The sequence below is a fragment of the Indicator indicator genome, chromosome 31, assembly GCF_027791375.1.
Source record: "Indicator indicator isolate 239-I01 chromosome 31, UM_Iind_1.1, whole genome shotgun sequence".
Classification (NCBI taxonomy): Eukaryota; Metazoa; Chordata; class Aves; order Piciformes; family Indicatoridae; genus Indicator; species Indicator indicator.
This window is the reverse complement of record NC_072040.1, coordinates 6,568,126-6,581,470: the sequence shown is the minus strand read 5'-3', so window position 1 is coordinate 6,581,470 and position 13,345 is coordinate 6,568,126. Positions and strand designations below refer to the sequence as shown.

Genomic DNA, 13,345 nt, shown 5'->3' with positions numbered 1-13,345 from the left:
GGCCTTAAAAAAAACCCACCATAATCATCAATGAAATGAAGTGCATCTGTCATTCCTAGATGGCATACTCAAGTTGCTCAATTGCAACCGGTAAAACAAACGCTTGCTTGCAGGTGTTCCTTTATGTGCTGCAAGATGCATGCACAAGCACCAACCCTGCTGCTGCCACGTTCCTCACACACAGAGTGGCCACACAGGACTTGAACTGCAGATTACAAACATACCCGTTCATCAAATCCAGAGATTTTTGCATGGTACTCTGGCAGTGGTTTCCCTTTTCCATCATACTGACCTGAAGCGATGAGGAAAGAAATAGAAGCAAAAAGTGAAATAAAACTGATGATTATTTTTTGAAGTGTATTTAAGAGGAGAACACACTTTCAAATATTTTGCCAAACCAGTAGAATGATAACTGTGAGGAAAACATCTTAAAATGAAAAAAATAAATCCATTATACACATCATACTACTTTGTGAATTACTAATATCCTCTCCTTGTTAAGATGTTAGAATTGCAGCTCTTAACGGTTTCAGAGGACACATCCTTTTGCAACTAGATTGAAACGTCTCTCAGATTTATGTATTAGATTTTCTGGAGTCAAGCCTTAAAAAAAAAAAAAAAAACAACCAACCAAACCTCTATGCTCTAAGGTAAGAGATACAGTTCTAAAAATCAGGACAGATTTAAGAGATGATGAATGCACAGAGTTATTTCAGATGAAATCTACCTCAGCACATGGCCAGGAAGAAGAGCCATATAGACAACATGAGCAGCAGAGCTCTGGAGTAGCAACTTTCTCACAAAGGGACAGTTCACCACTAACACTGAAGAGGAGCTTACCAGGAACCTCTAGCTCGTTCCTCAAGAACTCAGCTTTGAACTCACTCATCCAGGGGGAACATTCTTTCAGGTTTCCAGGCTCTTTATGGGTTTTGTTCATTTTTGAGAGGAGAGAAGTTGCGATCGCATCAAAGTCACTGGCCTTCATATGCAGCAGTTCTGAACCGCCCTTTCCAAAGTGATGCTCAAAGTCCTTCCCAAAAGCCTGGAGTTGTTTAGAGAAAGGAATCCTGTTAACACAGTGCTAGGAGCTCCCCAGGAACACCAAAAATGGCACCTTCCTATCTACATGCACAGCTTCATCTCAGCTCCTAAAATCTATTGCTCACCCTTCTGCCCCAGTTCTCCTTTTCTCCTTTATTTCTAGTCTGTCAGAACCTTTTCCCTGCCTCTCTGGTAGTCCCACCAGTTATCACCAATAGAAATAGCTACATTTTACCAACTCAATGGTATCAAAGATCTGTAGACGTAGATCACAAACCTTTTTGCCATATCAAACCACCCAGCAGTTTATCCCTTTTTACTTCCTCCAGCTGCAGCAGGGCGCTGGGTGAGCACATCAATAATGCTCCTCACTAGCTTTAATACATGGACCTCAGCTGCTTCCCCAAACTGAAGCTCAGCTAGTGAAACATGAATACAAAATACACGTATTTTTAAATTTTACCTCCTAAATACAAATCCCATCACAATTCCATGAATTCTGATTCAATTAATCTAAATACAGGATTATTATAAAGCTGAAAACAGGATTATTATCAGAAGACTTAATTGGTGCCCCAGTCTTTGGATATTAACACACTTTTGAACTGCTGCAACAAAACCCCCAAACCCCTCAACTGTTCCAAGTGAGGGAAAAAAAAAAAAGAAATTAGTTAATCTTCTCCCTCCTTGAATATGAATACACTGTGCTTTATGGAAGTTTTATAGGATTTTGAGTTTGGTTTGCCTGTTTGTTTTTTCTCTTGTTGTTTTGTTTGTTTTAAACTAGCAGCAACCAAGGGGTAGCAGCATAACCCTTTTGCTAACCACAAGATATATGATGTGTATACATAATGCATGTCACAGAGCTTCAAGCATGAAGAGAGAGCTTTTTGTGTCCTGTTAGAAAAATATCAATTTATTTACAAGTTTTATTTCCTACCACATTCATTATTCATTATTTGCTTCGAGATAATTCTGGATGCAAAATGCATACAATCAGATTTTAAGTATCTTGGTAAAAAAGAAGTGCAAAGACATTTCCTACTGGTCCATGCACTAAACAAAATAAATGTTATCTGCCAGTAGTCAACTGAGTTGACTTCTTGTGCTCATAATTCAAGGTTCTAGAAAAAACAGATGTCCCCTCTTGGACCTCAGTGGTACTAACAGCTTGGAAGGAGATGTAAGCTCACTTGTTTTTTCAATACCTGATCATTTTTCTCCCAAGCTATGAAGGACACAGCTATTTCACTGAAGTAAATGAAAATACAGAAAATGTATCCTTCTGAAGAAGAGACTGCAATAGTCAACATCTCTATCACTTTAAATCTATTTCCAGATGATCATCTGATTGCTATCTCTGTTCTGTTCTCTGACTTCTTTTAAAATTCAAGGCAGCAAATGTTTAATAGCCTTAACACTGTATTTTAATTACTACAATCCATCAACAGTCGTTAATTTATGCATTAGTGGGATTCAAATGTTAAAAATAAATGCAAAATTATTATTAAGTTGCAATTGAAATAATATATAAATAATACATACGGAGATTAAAAGCCTGAAATACTTCACATATTAAAGCAATTTAATGTGTCAGTCAAGAGATACAAGTTGTTTTTTTTTTTCCAACAAGGACACCAGAAACTATGCAGTTAGCCTCACAGCACACTTTGTTTCTTCATGAAGGCAAAGAATCCACACTCTGTGCATCATTGCCCTGACCCTTTTCTCCTGCAGCTGCCAGTGTGTGAAAGGAACATTGCTCTCCCTCTTCCCTTCAACAGAGGGAGAACCCTCTCCCAGCATCTCCCCTGCTCCTGTCTCCCTGTTTGGTTAATTCAATAACAATTAAAGAGAAAAACAAAGCAAAACAAAACCTATTAGCTCTACTTGCAGTATCCTCTACTACTGCACGTTTCAGCTTTTTTAATAGCCATGGATTTAAGTGGGCCAAAGTGCACACAAAACATCCCACCTACCAAATGCAGCAGACTGCCTTTGCCCTCAAGTCCTCAAGTGCTTGTACCCTCTATGGCTCAACCTACAGCTGCTCCCCTCCCTTTACCCCCACCCAACAGTATCACATCATGCAAACTCTTCAGTTTAAACTCTCATTATCATCAGAGACTCAGCTTATCTTGCAGCAACATATTCAAAGGCTGATCATGCCCCTAAACTCCAAATTGCCCTCTCTGCTGCTCTATCACCTCACCTCCACCCAACTCCATCTTCCTCTCATCCTGCACCTTCCAGGCTCATGGGAAAGGAATCTCCCTGGAGACACTTGGGTAAGTTTATCTAATGCTAATGTGACATAAGGACAGCCATGTGGGAGAGACCTGGAGCCACCCAGCCCCAGCCACAGGGCTCTGCACATACATAAAAGCAGGGAGCCAGGCTTCTACAGCAGTATCACTCTTCTACAGGGCCTCCAGCAATTTCCAGCTTGGGGATTTCTGGGCCCAGAAGCATGCACTTGAATGTGAAAGCTCTCACAGCATTCCCCCCCTCCTCATGCTGCTGTCTACTTGCTACTCAAACCAGTGAAATCATCCATAACACTCTGCAGCAGGCGTTCAGCACTTCAGTGTCTACTGAATGAGGAAACACTTCTCCATGTTTGTTTTAAACCTGCCACTTCCACAGAGCTTTGCTTCATGCTTGGCACTCCTGATGTTAAGAGCTTCATTCTGTCTGGCTTCATTGGGTCCTTTCCAGCTGGAGGAATGCTGAAGCTGCTTCTTGTGCAGAGGTTACTCTGTACCTCTGATTATTCTTGCTGCTCTGAACCTCACCCAGTTCCATTTTATCTGTGTTAAGAAGTGCAGATGAGGACTCCAGTATTAAGAAGCAGGAGTCAGAGAAGGCTGCTATGTCAATGTATAAATCCAGGCTTTGTTCTCTATTCTGCCTTGCTTTTCTCTCTTGATTGCTCTTGAGTATTCACAGTTTTAGAGAACTATCAGAAACCAAGATTTTGTTCTTCAGTTGCAATAATCAGCTCAAACCCAAAGAATTTATACATGAAACTAGGGCTGGGTTCTTCTGCCACATGAACCACTTATTTTTTCCACGCTGACCTTCACTATTTTAGATCTCAGTCAGTTTTGTGGAGTACTTTCTGCAATTCTTCATAGTTTCACTCTTCTGAATACCCTACCCTAAATAACTTAGTATCAGCAGCAAATCTGAGTACCAGAACATAGCAAAACACCCTAAAGTGCTCATACATCCTTGGCAGCAGGGAAAAAAACACAAGGCCAGATTCCTCTGTGGGTTCAGGGATGGTCAGAGGCACCCAGGCCCCAAGAAGCTGGCAGCACGCAGGACAAGGGAGGCAGGAAGTAAGAAGGAACATTTAGTCCTGCAGGGCAGTCAGAAGTGAAAGTTGAACTATAGTAAGTTCAAAGCTGCTAGTAAAGAAATCCTGGTCCTGTACTCCTGACCACCTCTTATCTTAGCAAGTCCTGCAGCACCTGTAAAGCTGTGGTCTGGTCACATCTTTTGACTTTTGAGTGCCTTCTAGAAAAGCACATGATGCCAACACTTCTCAGTACATCACACATACCTGAATAAACCTTTTCCTCAGCAATCCAAGGCCAGGAGCCTCTAAATTTCCCAGATTCTTATACATTCCTTCATACATTTCCTTAAGCTTATTTTTATTTCTCTGAGCTTTTACCAACTCATTTCTGACATCCTCCATCCAGTCCTGCAAACAGAAGGAAACAGATGAGTACTGTGCAAAAGTTTACTGACCCTTGCTCTTTGACAATCTGCTCAGAGCACATCTGGGTTACTGTATTTACTGGTGTCAGTTAATGTGTCTTTTGACAACCAAAAGAGGAATCAGAAGGCTATCCCTGACATTCCAGCACCATGATTCTGGGCTGAACTGATTCCCTGCAGCTGCGGCGTCAACCAAACTGTGGCAGGGTTTGCCCTAAACGAAGGGTGAGGAACGAAAGGGAATGGAGGAGAAACAAACAAACAAACAAATAGATTTTACCTTAAAAAGCATTATGGGACTAGAGAGCTGCTCCAGAGAGTGAACAAAATCTTGAACTACTCCTCCTCTGTCCAACTTACTTTTGATCCTTTAGAAGACAAAAAGTGGGACGTGTAAGTGCAACAGAAGTGGGCATTAATCAGACTATACATCCTGTCATGATAATTATCCAAGGGCAATACAGCTTGTGAAGCACGAGATTATGTTATTATTTTGAGCAAAGAAATTCAGCAAATGTTTCAAGGGTTTGAAAAAGGCAAAAAGACACCTACAGCTGCATGAGTAGCTCTACAGCACTGTGTGATGAAAGTTGACTTTTGCCTGGGGATTAACTCAGGTTTTATTGCATGGCAAAAAGGGCAAGGGAGGGCACGCAGAGGAAGGCACATGCTGCACACTGAGTAAGCTGAGAACACAATCAAGAGCTGTCATTCCCCAAGAGTATGCATCCATTTCACTGGCCTTCTCTGACATCTGGGAGGAGCATCTATTCTATTTACACACATCTGCTTTCTCTTGGTGTTAGAAAGATTGTAAATGTCCAAGCAAGGTTCATCTTCATCTCTGATGGGTACTGACTCTTGCTGCTGTGAAGTATACTACAGGAAGGGCCTTATCATGCACCCAATTTCCCTTCTGCCTCAGCAGAGCAGGAGAAGGAAAACGAAACTTAGACTACTACAGAATTATGGAGGAGAAATGGGTTGCTTCTCTGTAGTCTTTTTGTTTTATCTTGGAAAAATTCTACCTTCCCACAGCCCAGGTACTACATGCACTCAACACTTCAGAAAGTATTCAGGCCACCAACTAGAGTGTGTCTATACTTATGCATTGGTTTGCCCTGTGCCTCTAAATAAAACCACTGTGCATGGAACTACCCTCTAACCTTTCTCATGCCCCCCACAGAAAAAGAAATCACTCTCTCCACCACTGAATAAGAAAGAGCTACTCTGATTCACCTTTCTACAAACTCCTTGTTCTTACAACCAGTTGCAGTATCTTTGAAACAGTAACTTTCACTGCTGATCATGAATGGGTAGATGATTGCCTGGGGATAGGTATCTGCAATCTCTTCAACAGTATGTTGCACAGCTACTGCTTCATCCTTGTCAAGTAGTGCCATCATCTGGCTGATCCAACCAATGAACTGCCAACAGGGAACTGAAGAAAGCTGCAAAAACAGACACTGCATCAGCTTTGGTCCTCCTTGAACATACCAAACATAGCAACAAAGCTGCTCTGTGGACTTGCCTGACAGACAGAAACACGTGAAAAGGAAACAGAGAACGTCAGCTAGGTTGTATAAAACACCACCCAAGGAAGCAGAGATTTCATTATTATTTTCACTACTGCTACCACCAGCCCCACCACTGCTGCTGTTTAATAGGTTTTGCATTATGAAGGTTTGCAGTTTGTTGAGCAAGACGAGGCTTTTTTTCTGTCTGAAGGCAATATGATCATTTTTGGTCTCTGCATACAACCAGTTCAAGGTCCCATCCAACTGAAACCATTCTATGATTCTATGACTAATATACTTCAAGCTCACTTCCCTCCAAAAACCAATCACTTCTGAAAGGAGTATTGCAATATCTTCTTGTGATAGCCAGAGGCCACACTCCAATTCCTTTCCTCTTCTCTCACTCCTTTGTACCTTTCTAATAGAATTTAAGATCAGATTGACAGTATTTATCTCACAGAAAGAAAGAGCAGAGGACAAAGTACTGCCTGGTGAGCTCCTCTTCTGAACAAGATTAGTCAGCTGGACCAGGTGACAGGTTTTGTTTGAACCATCTGAGTTTCACTTTGGCCACACCTTATGCTCCTCAGCTGCTTTTGCTACTTTCTCAGTTTCTTGGGGTAACTAAGCCCTGTTTCTGTCTCTCTGAGGTTCTTCTTCCAAGAGGGCCTGGTGTTCTGTGAGCACCAGCACAATGACAGCAGCTTGAAAAGGTGGGCAGGCCAAGGCAGGAACAGGCATGAGTCACAGGGGAGCTCTCACCTGATCTGAACTGTGACAGCAGGGAAGGCAGCACAGCTCATGGTATCCTGCTGTGGAACAGCAATGGAGGGACAGGTTCGAGGAAAGGAGGAAGAGGGAAATACAAAGGAGGAAGGGCTGCAGTAAACTCTGAAGTGAAGCAGGTCATGAAGAGGTGGGAGATGTGGAAAATGAGTCTGGAAGAGATGCTGGCTTCCTCCATACAGGAAACTCAGCTTACAAAACGAAGATACATTCCTCACCCTAACAGTAACCACCTTTACCAGCCCTCTTAGATTGTTCTGAAGGAAAAAGAAAAATAAAAAAAAAATCCACAACACGGTTTTTCTCCAGCAGCTCTCAAACTGACATCTGGAATCAGGATAATGATAAAAAGTTCAATTTAAGAAAAAAAATTCTGCCCGCATGAATTAGACTTAGCAAGTTAGAGAAAAGACAAGGAACAATGATGGGATAACATTTATCTGATTTACCTGAAGCAAAACTTACCAGTCTAACTTCCCTATCCCTCCAACCTCCACCCCCACCTTTTAAATGTGATTTACAGCAACATTTGCTGCCAGGAAAATGGAAGCAACTAACCTCTCGTGTCACTAGACCCAATGTCTCTGCTGGATATCTTTCAATTATTTGCAGCAGTCTAGGAAATCTCAGCCTAGCTTCTCTGGAGTTCAATTTTAAAGCTTTTATCATTTTCTCCACCACAATAGCTGGGAATAGCTGCAGTTCTGCAGTGTTAATTTCTGCCAAGAGACATTAAGAATTATCAGAAACACCATCACTTGGTCCACGTCTTTGATCATCTGGAACATTCATCTTTATAATTCAGTAATATTTTTTTTTTTTTGGAGTGTATTTTGTATTTTCACTTTGTTCTCCTTGCCATCTGTTTGAACAGCACACATCTGCAACACATGTACTTGGGGACTGTAAGGATTAGCTTTATCACTACTGGTATCTTGCCTGCTTTAAATACAGCACTGCTGTGGTCTGGGAAGGAGCAAGGGAAGCATCTGCTGGCTATGATACATTTCTCACAAGTGAGAGGGAGACTATGAGCGATTCCCTAGCACCACAGCTAGCAGTAATAGTGGGGGGAATAAAAGCAATATAAATACTCTTGAACTGAAGGACAAACTGTTCCACTTAAATTCAAGCTGTGTTGCTCAGAGGGATCTTCTGGGTACCACAAAAGCTCACATATAACAGACAAATCCGCTTCACATGCTTAGGAGAAATCCTGACTAACCAAGCAAGTTCTCTTCTTCCTCCCTGCGCAGATGCTGGTCACAGAAACCAACCAAAGTCATATAGGCATCGATGACTCCCACCACATCTACGTGTTCCATGGAGTGGGACTGCACCTCCTCTTCAGACTTCCTTGTGGCACTGCTGAAATACTGAAAAGCCTTCTTGTTCAGACCTGCCAGTACCTGAAATTCAATCATAAGAGAGGAAAAAAAAAAAAGACATTAGCAGGTAGTGTTCAACAACTCTTTTTGAAACTGGAGCTTGGTTGCAAGCCTTCAGTAGATAAAACTTCTAGTGTATTAGGTGCTTTGACCAGCTGAAACAAAGGGGAAAAATTGGGATGTTATTTCCAGCAGTGATTTGCAGAGTTTTAATCTCTACAATTTTCAATTAAAAAAAAACCAAAACAACAACCCAAACATAAACCACTTTTAACTTAAATTAGTCTTAGGATATCTTCAGTGGTATTCTTGCAACTGTTATAACTGTTGATGTTAACTATTAACTATTATAAGCTAATCTTATTAGAGCTTTTGGAAACAGAAAACATAATTTAAAATGTTATGGTTTTGCTATCAAGACTTATCTACAACAGCTGCAGAGCAGCTATACTTAGAATTTGTGATTAGAACACCCATGCACCACACCATTTCAAATCTGGTGTCTTTTTCCCTGTTCCAGTCACACTGATCATATGTTTCTAATGCAGCCCTAATGAAGGCCTTGACAAGATCCTTTGCAATTGCATACTTATAAATCAAGTCCATATGCTCTCACACTGCCAACAAGCTCACCAACTTCAGACAGTGTAGCTATTGTAGTTATTAAACAATATCCAAATTCGCTGCAGAGCGAGTTGGAACAACTGAAAAATGCTGTAACTGAAATGAGTTTAAATTTCAAGTAGGTAGAAGGAAACTACTAAGGTCAGAGTGCTGCTTAACAGTGAGCTAAACCAAGGCTAAGCTCCATAAAAGTATCTGCTATTCCTACCTGACTCACCTGACACAGAAGAGCCTTTATGCTCATCTTTTAAGTTTCCTTAAGGAGAATGCTCTTTGTTTGCTAATAAATGCAGCTTAAAGCTTTGGCTCAAGTTTCTACACACCTGAAAAATGAAAATCTTTTTTTGCAGGCATTTCTTCTTTATCTGCTTTAACAACCATAAAACCACAGATTAAGAATTTAATCATTTTTTTTTGCTGATTTATACTGATATGGTTTATATCTAAGGGTTTCATTGTTGGCCTTAAATAGAATTAAATCAGTGCTGGTATTTCAAACTCTTACTCAAGCAATTTGACAGAGACTAAGTCAGTGCCACAGCCTTTGAGACAAGTGACAACACATTAATTTCAGATGCAGCAGTCTGTCACTGTATTCTTCAATTGCACACCTCCCCAAAACAGGCAAAGATGACCTGCACATGCCCTGTCTTAAAACTCCCTCTTCTCTCCATCACTAAAATTATTTAGATAAAACAAATTGTCTCTTCTCCCAAGTAGAAGTGATAGAACAAGAGGGAATGGCCTCAAGCTGCACCAGGGGAGGTTTAAGCTGGACATTAGGAAGCATTTTTTCACTGAAAGGGATGTCAAGCCCTGGTACAGGCTGCCAAGGAAGGTGGTGGAGTCACCACCCCTGGAGGTGTTCAAAGGCCATGTAGATGTGGTGCTTGAGGATATGGCTCAGTGGTGGACTTGGTAGAGTAGGGTTAATGGTTCGACTTGATGGTCTCAAAGGTCTTTTCCAACCTAAATAATTCTGCCATTCTATTATTGCTGGTATCATTAAGAGTATTATAAAGATCTCCTTATGAAATAAGAGAGTCTGACAGCAGGAAGCAGCTCAGAAATGCCCAGCTGAAATGAAAGCATGCATTGAGAATCACATTCCCAAGCTTTGTCTTGCAGGTGCTATGCCTGTGCCTTTCCCCACCACACAAAATACAGGAGCAGAGAAACACAAAAACATTCTCCCAATTAAAAAGGCTGCAGTGGTGCAGAACTCCAAGGGAGCAAAACCCAGCAAGATAGCAACCTCAGCTTTTATTTTTCCCACTCCCCTAGCTAGTGTTCCAGGACAATCCACTGCTAATAGCAGATGGGTTTCATGTTTTCTGTGTCTACCCATACCCAATGAAGTAGTGATTATGGTGCAGAAATACATAAAAGCTTTCCCCCACTCATTTACCTTTTCAGGATTCTCAAGACTTTCTCCTGTTAGTACAGATATCTTTCCAGCCTTTTGTTCCTCAATTTGCTCAAGGCATTTTGGATCCTGACTAAGAGCATTGGCCATGATGTGGTATGCAGTACCCAGAAGAAGATTCTGGTTTCGGAAGGCCGTTATGTTCTTGCTAAGATCGTCAGATCTGCTATCTTCTGTTGGAATTCAAAAACAAAGTTGGTAATTTGACCACAAAGCAGCTTTGTATAATAAACAAACGTGAAGCAAAGAGAAGGCTGTTACCAAGCAGGGAGATGGTTTTTAACACTGAGAGCAGACGTTCAGGACAACTCTGGTTCCGGCTGCAGCTATGCGTGAAGCGGCAATAGGCATAATTCCACCTGATCAGCCAGTCTTCCCTTCCTTTGGCTTCCTTGTGTAGGTCTTTCAGAAGCTTCTTAGCAACTGAGAAGCTGTTCTGTATGCAGATTAAGACAGAGTTTTCAGATAATATATCTGAGGAGGAAATGAAACTGTTCTGCAACCTAATTAAGGGATGAGAAGATTCAGGTGACAAAAGTAAAGCTAGAATAAGATGAAGACAGGGCCATTGCTTGTTGGGTCTCACATTCAAAACCAGATTTGTGCTCATGGATAAATTTGAAGAGAGAAGACCACAGGTCTGACAAATTGAAGAAAATAATTCTGTCTGTTTACTGAACAGGCAATAACTCTTCTGCAGAACAAACAAGTGGGCAATGCAGCTTGGTTCAAAATATTATTAAATGAATCACTTTTCTTTGTGTTTGGATGAAAAGTTTCATCTAAGTAACATTAAATGAAATGTTATTTTTATTTACTCCTTTAAGAGTGTGTAGTGTAGTCAGCACAGCACTAATGTTATATTTGGTTCTTTTAATGTTTAAAATAAACTCTTGTCACAGATGGCAGATTTCTGCTGCATCTCAGAAAATGAGGGAGGTCTCGACTTAAATATTATTTGTCTTGTCTCAAGCTTGAAACACCAAAGGGCTATCAACAAAAGAAGGCTGCTTCAGTCATTTTAACAGCCAGATCCAACCCAGAATTACCAAGTCACTTAGCTTTAGTTCTTTATATAGGTATTAACCTATATTATTAAGAGTATTAAGAATATTAATGAAAAATGTAAAAAATATAAAATCCTAAAATGCTTCATCATTGCTGATGGAAGTAAATTATATTGATTCAATCTGAAATTGATTTGTTTTCTTGTACAGAAGAGATTATTTGCAAATAAAAAAGGATAATGTTTGTTTGCAAGCATCCCTTCCATTAAAGACTGAATTATTTCAATAGTGTCAGAAACAATCCGTGGATCAGAGAGGCCTTCAGGCACATTTCCAGTAATGACAAATTATCATCAAGCTTGTGACTAGTATTCATCCATTTGTTTCCTTTTGCTTTGGAACTGACTTTCTTGAGCTTTCAAACTGTCCTGGTCAGCAAGGTCAAAAAGAAACAAGGTCTGCTCTGGTAAAAAGCTGCCCAAGACCACCAAGGGGCTTTTCCAGCTGCAGTTTCTATGCATTTTCTCACCCAAGTGGAAGCTATCAGACAGTACAGTCACCTGTTTCCTGGCACTTTCTATCATCTTCATTTTCATGTTAAATTTGCAGCTTTTAATCATTGTATAAATGTCTTCACCCTGTTGATCCACTTCCATTTGGTCTCCAGTACCATAGTCTTCATCCACCTCCATACTATCATTGGTCTGATCACAGAGAAATTTCTCCTGCAGCTTGTCAAGAAAGAAACACCTGCACAATGACAACAGAAGTACAGATCACTCTGGGATGCATCCAAGGGAATGAAGGTTCAAAAGTGTTGATCTTCCTGACAGTAAACAAAGCTCCAGCAAGCTGGAGCAATCACCTTCAGCAAGGGCTAAACATTGTCCTGTTTGCAAAGTCATAACCAGGACAAGCTGACCCTGAGAGCATTCTAGGATCTTGAACTGATGAGATTAAGTATCAGAAAAGCACAACAATAGAGTGGGTTGGGTTTTTTTGTTGGTTTATTCTTTTTAAATGATAGTTATAACCTCTAACTTCACCAAGCCATAACTTTCATGCTAGCTTGATAGAAATGCAAACAAACAGGAGCCTCCATTACACAGTGTAAGTGCAAGGCTGTATTTTAAGTCAATCTGCAATCCAAATGTGCATCACACCAACACATGTAAACATTGAAGTCTAGGTTGCAGAAAAGGCCAGAGGTGCCATACTCAACATTTGAAAGGGAATTGCCATGAATCAATGCTCAATCCTTTTTATTCTAATTTAATAGCATCTCTCATTTATGTACAATGCATAGCTCTGCAGTCTGGAATGGGGCTTGGAACATCCTTTGTCAGTAATTAGATGATCTTTAAGGTCCCAAACCAACCCAAGCCATTCTATGAATTTAGGATGAAACAAAGGTTTTCTGAAAGCACATAGAGGTGATTAAGACACTGACAGCCCCTCAAGTCATAAATGTTTTGTGACTTTGTAAAGGAGTAAGACATACCATGTATTCTGCCTAATATTTAACTGCAATAAGCTCTTCTGTGGCCCACCTTTCCTGACACCAAGAGAAAATACACTGCAAAGCACAGTGGGTATCAGCAGAGCTGTTGAAGAAGCTGTCCCCCAGGAAAAGAGAGAGAATCTAGATCTGCACTGGAGGAATGGATTGGGATGAAGATAGACACCACTGAGAGGACAGAAAACTTCTGAAAAGCATGCCAGCTTCTTTGGAGCTAATCCAAAGGAGTCTCCAGAGAGTCTTTGCTCTTTATAGCAACAGTCACACAGAAGAAATCTCTAATTACAGCCCTGGTCATTAACTCT

The 13,345-nt window shown here is 40.7% G+C and overlaps 1 protein-coding gene across 1 annotated transcript in view; it reads right to left on the bottom strand.

Moving 5' to 3' along the window:
• The window catches only part of PRKDC (protein kinase, DNA-activated, catalytic subunit), a 79,388-nt gene that overhangs the window by 7,020 nt on the left and 59,023 nt on the right, over positions 1 to 13,345 (bottom strand). The window contains exons 69-78 of the mRNA XM_054394781.1: positions 12,082 to 12,271; positions 10,776 to 10,950; positions 10,497 to 10,687; positions 8,302 to 8,485; positions 7,635 to 7,795; positions 6,013 to 6,224; positions 5,054 to 5,141; positions 4,613 to 4,756; positions 841 to 1,045; positions 225 to 292 (exon numbers count right to left, since the gene is read on the bottom strand). Coding sequence (XP_054250756.1) covers positions 225 to 292; positions 841 to 1,045; positions 4,613 to 4,756; positions 5,054 to 5,141; positions 6,013 to 6,224; positions 7,635 to 7,795; positions 8,302 to 8,485; positions 10,497 to 10,687; positions 10,776 to 10,950; positions 12,082 to 12,271 — 1,618 coding nt within the window. The remainder of the gene's footprint in view (positions 1 to 224; positions 293 to 840; positions 1,046 to 4,612; positions 4,757 to 5,053; positions 5,142 to 6,012; positions 6,225 to 7,634; positions 7,796 to 8,301; positions 8,486 to 10,496; positions 10,688 to 10,775; positions 10,951 to 12,081; positions 12,272 to 13,345) is intronic.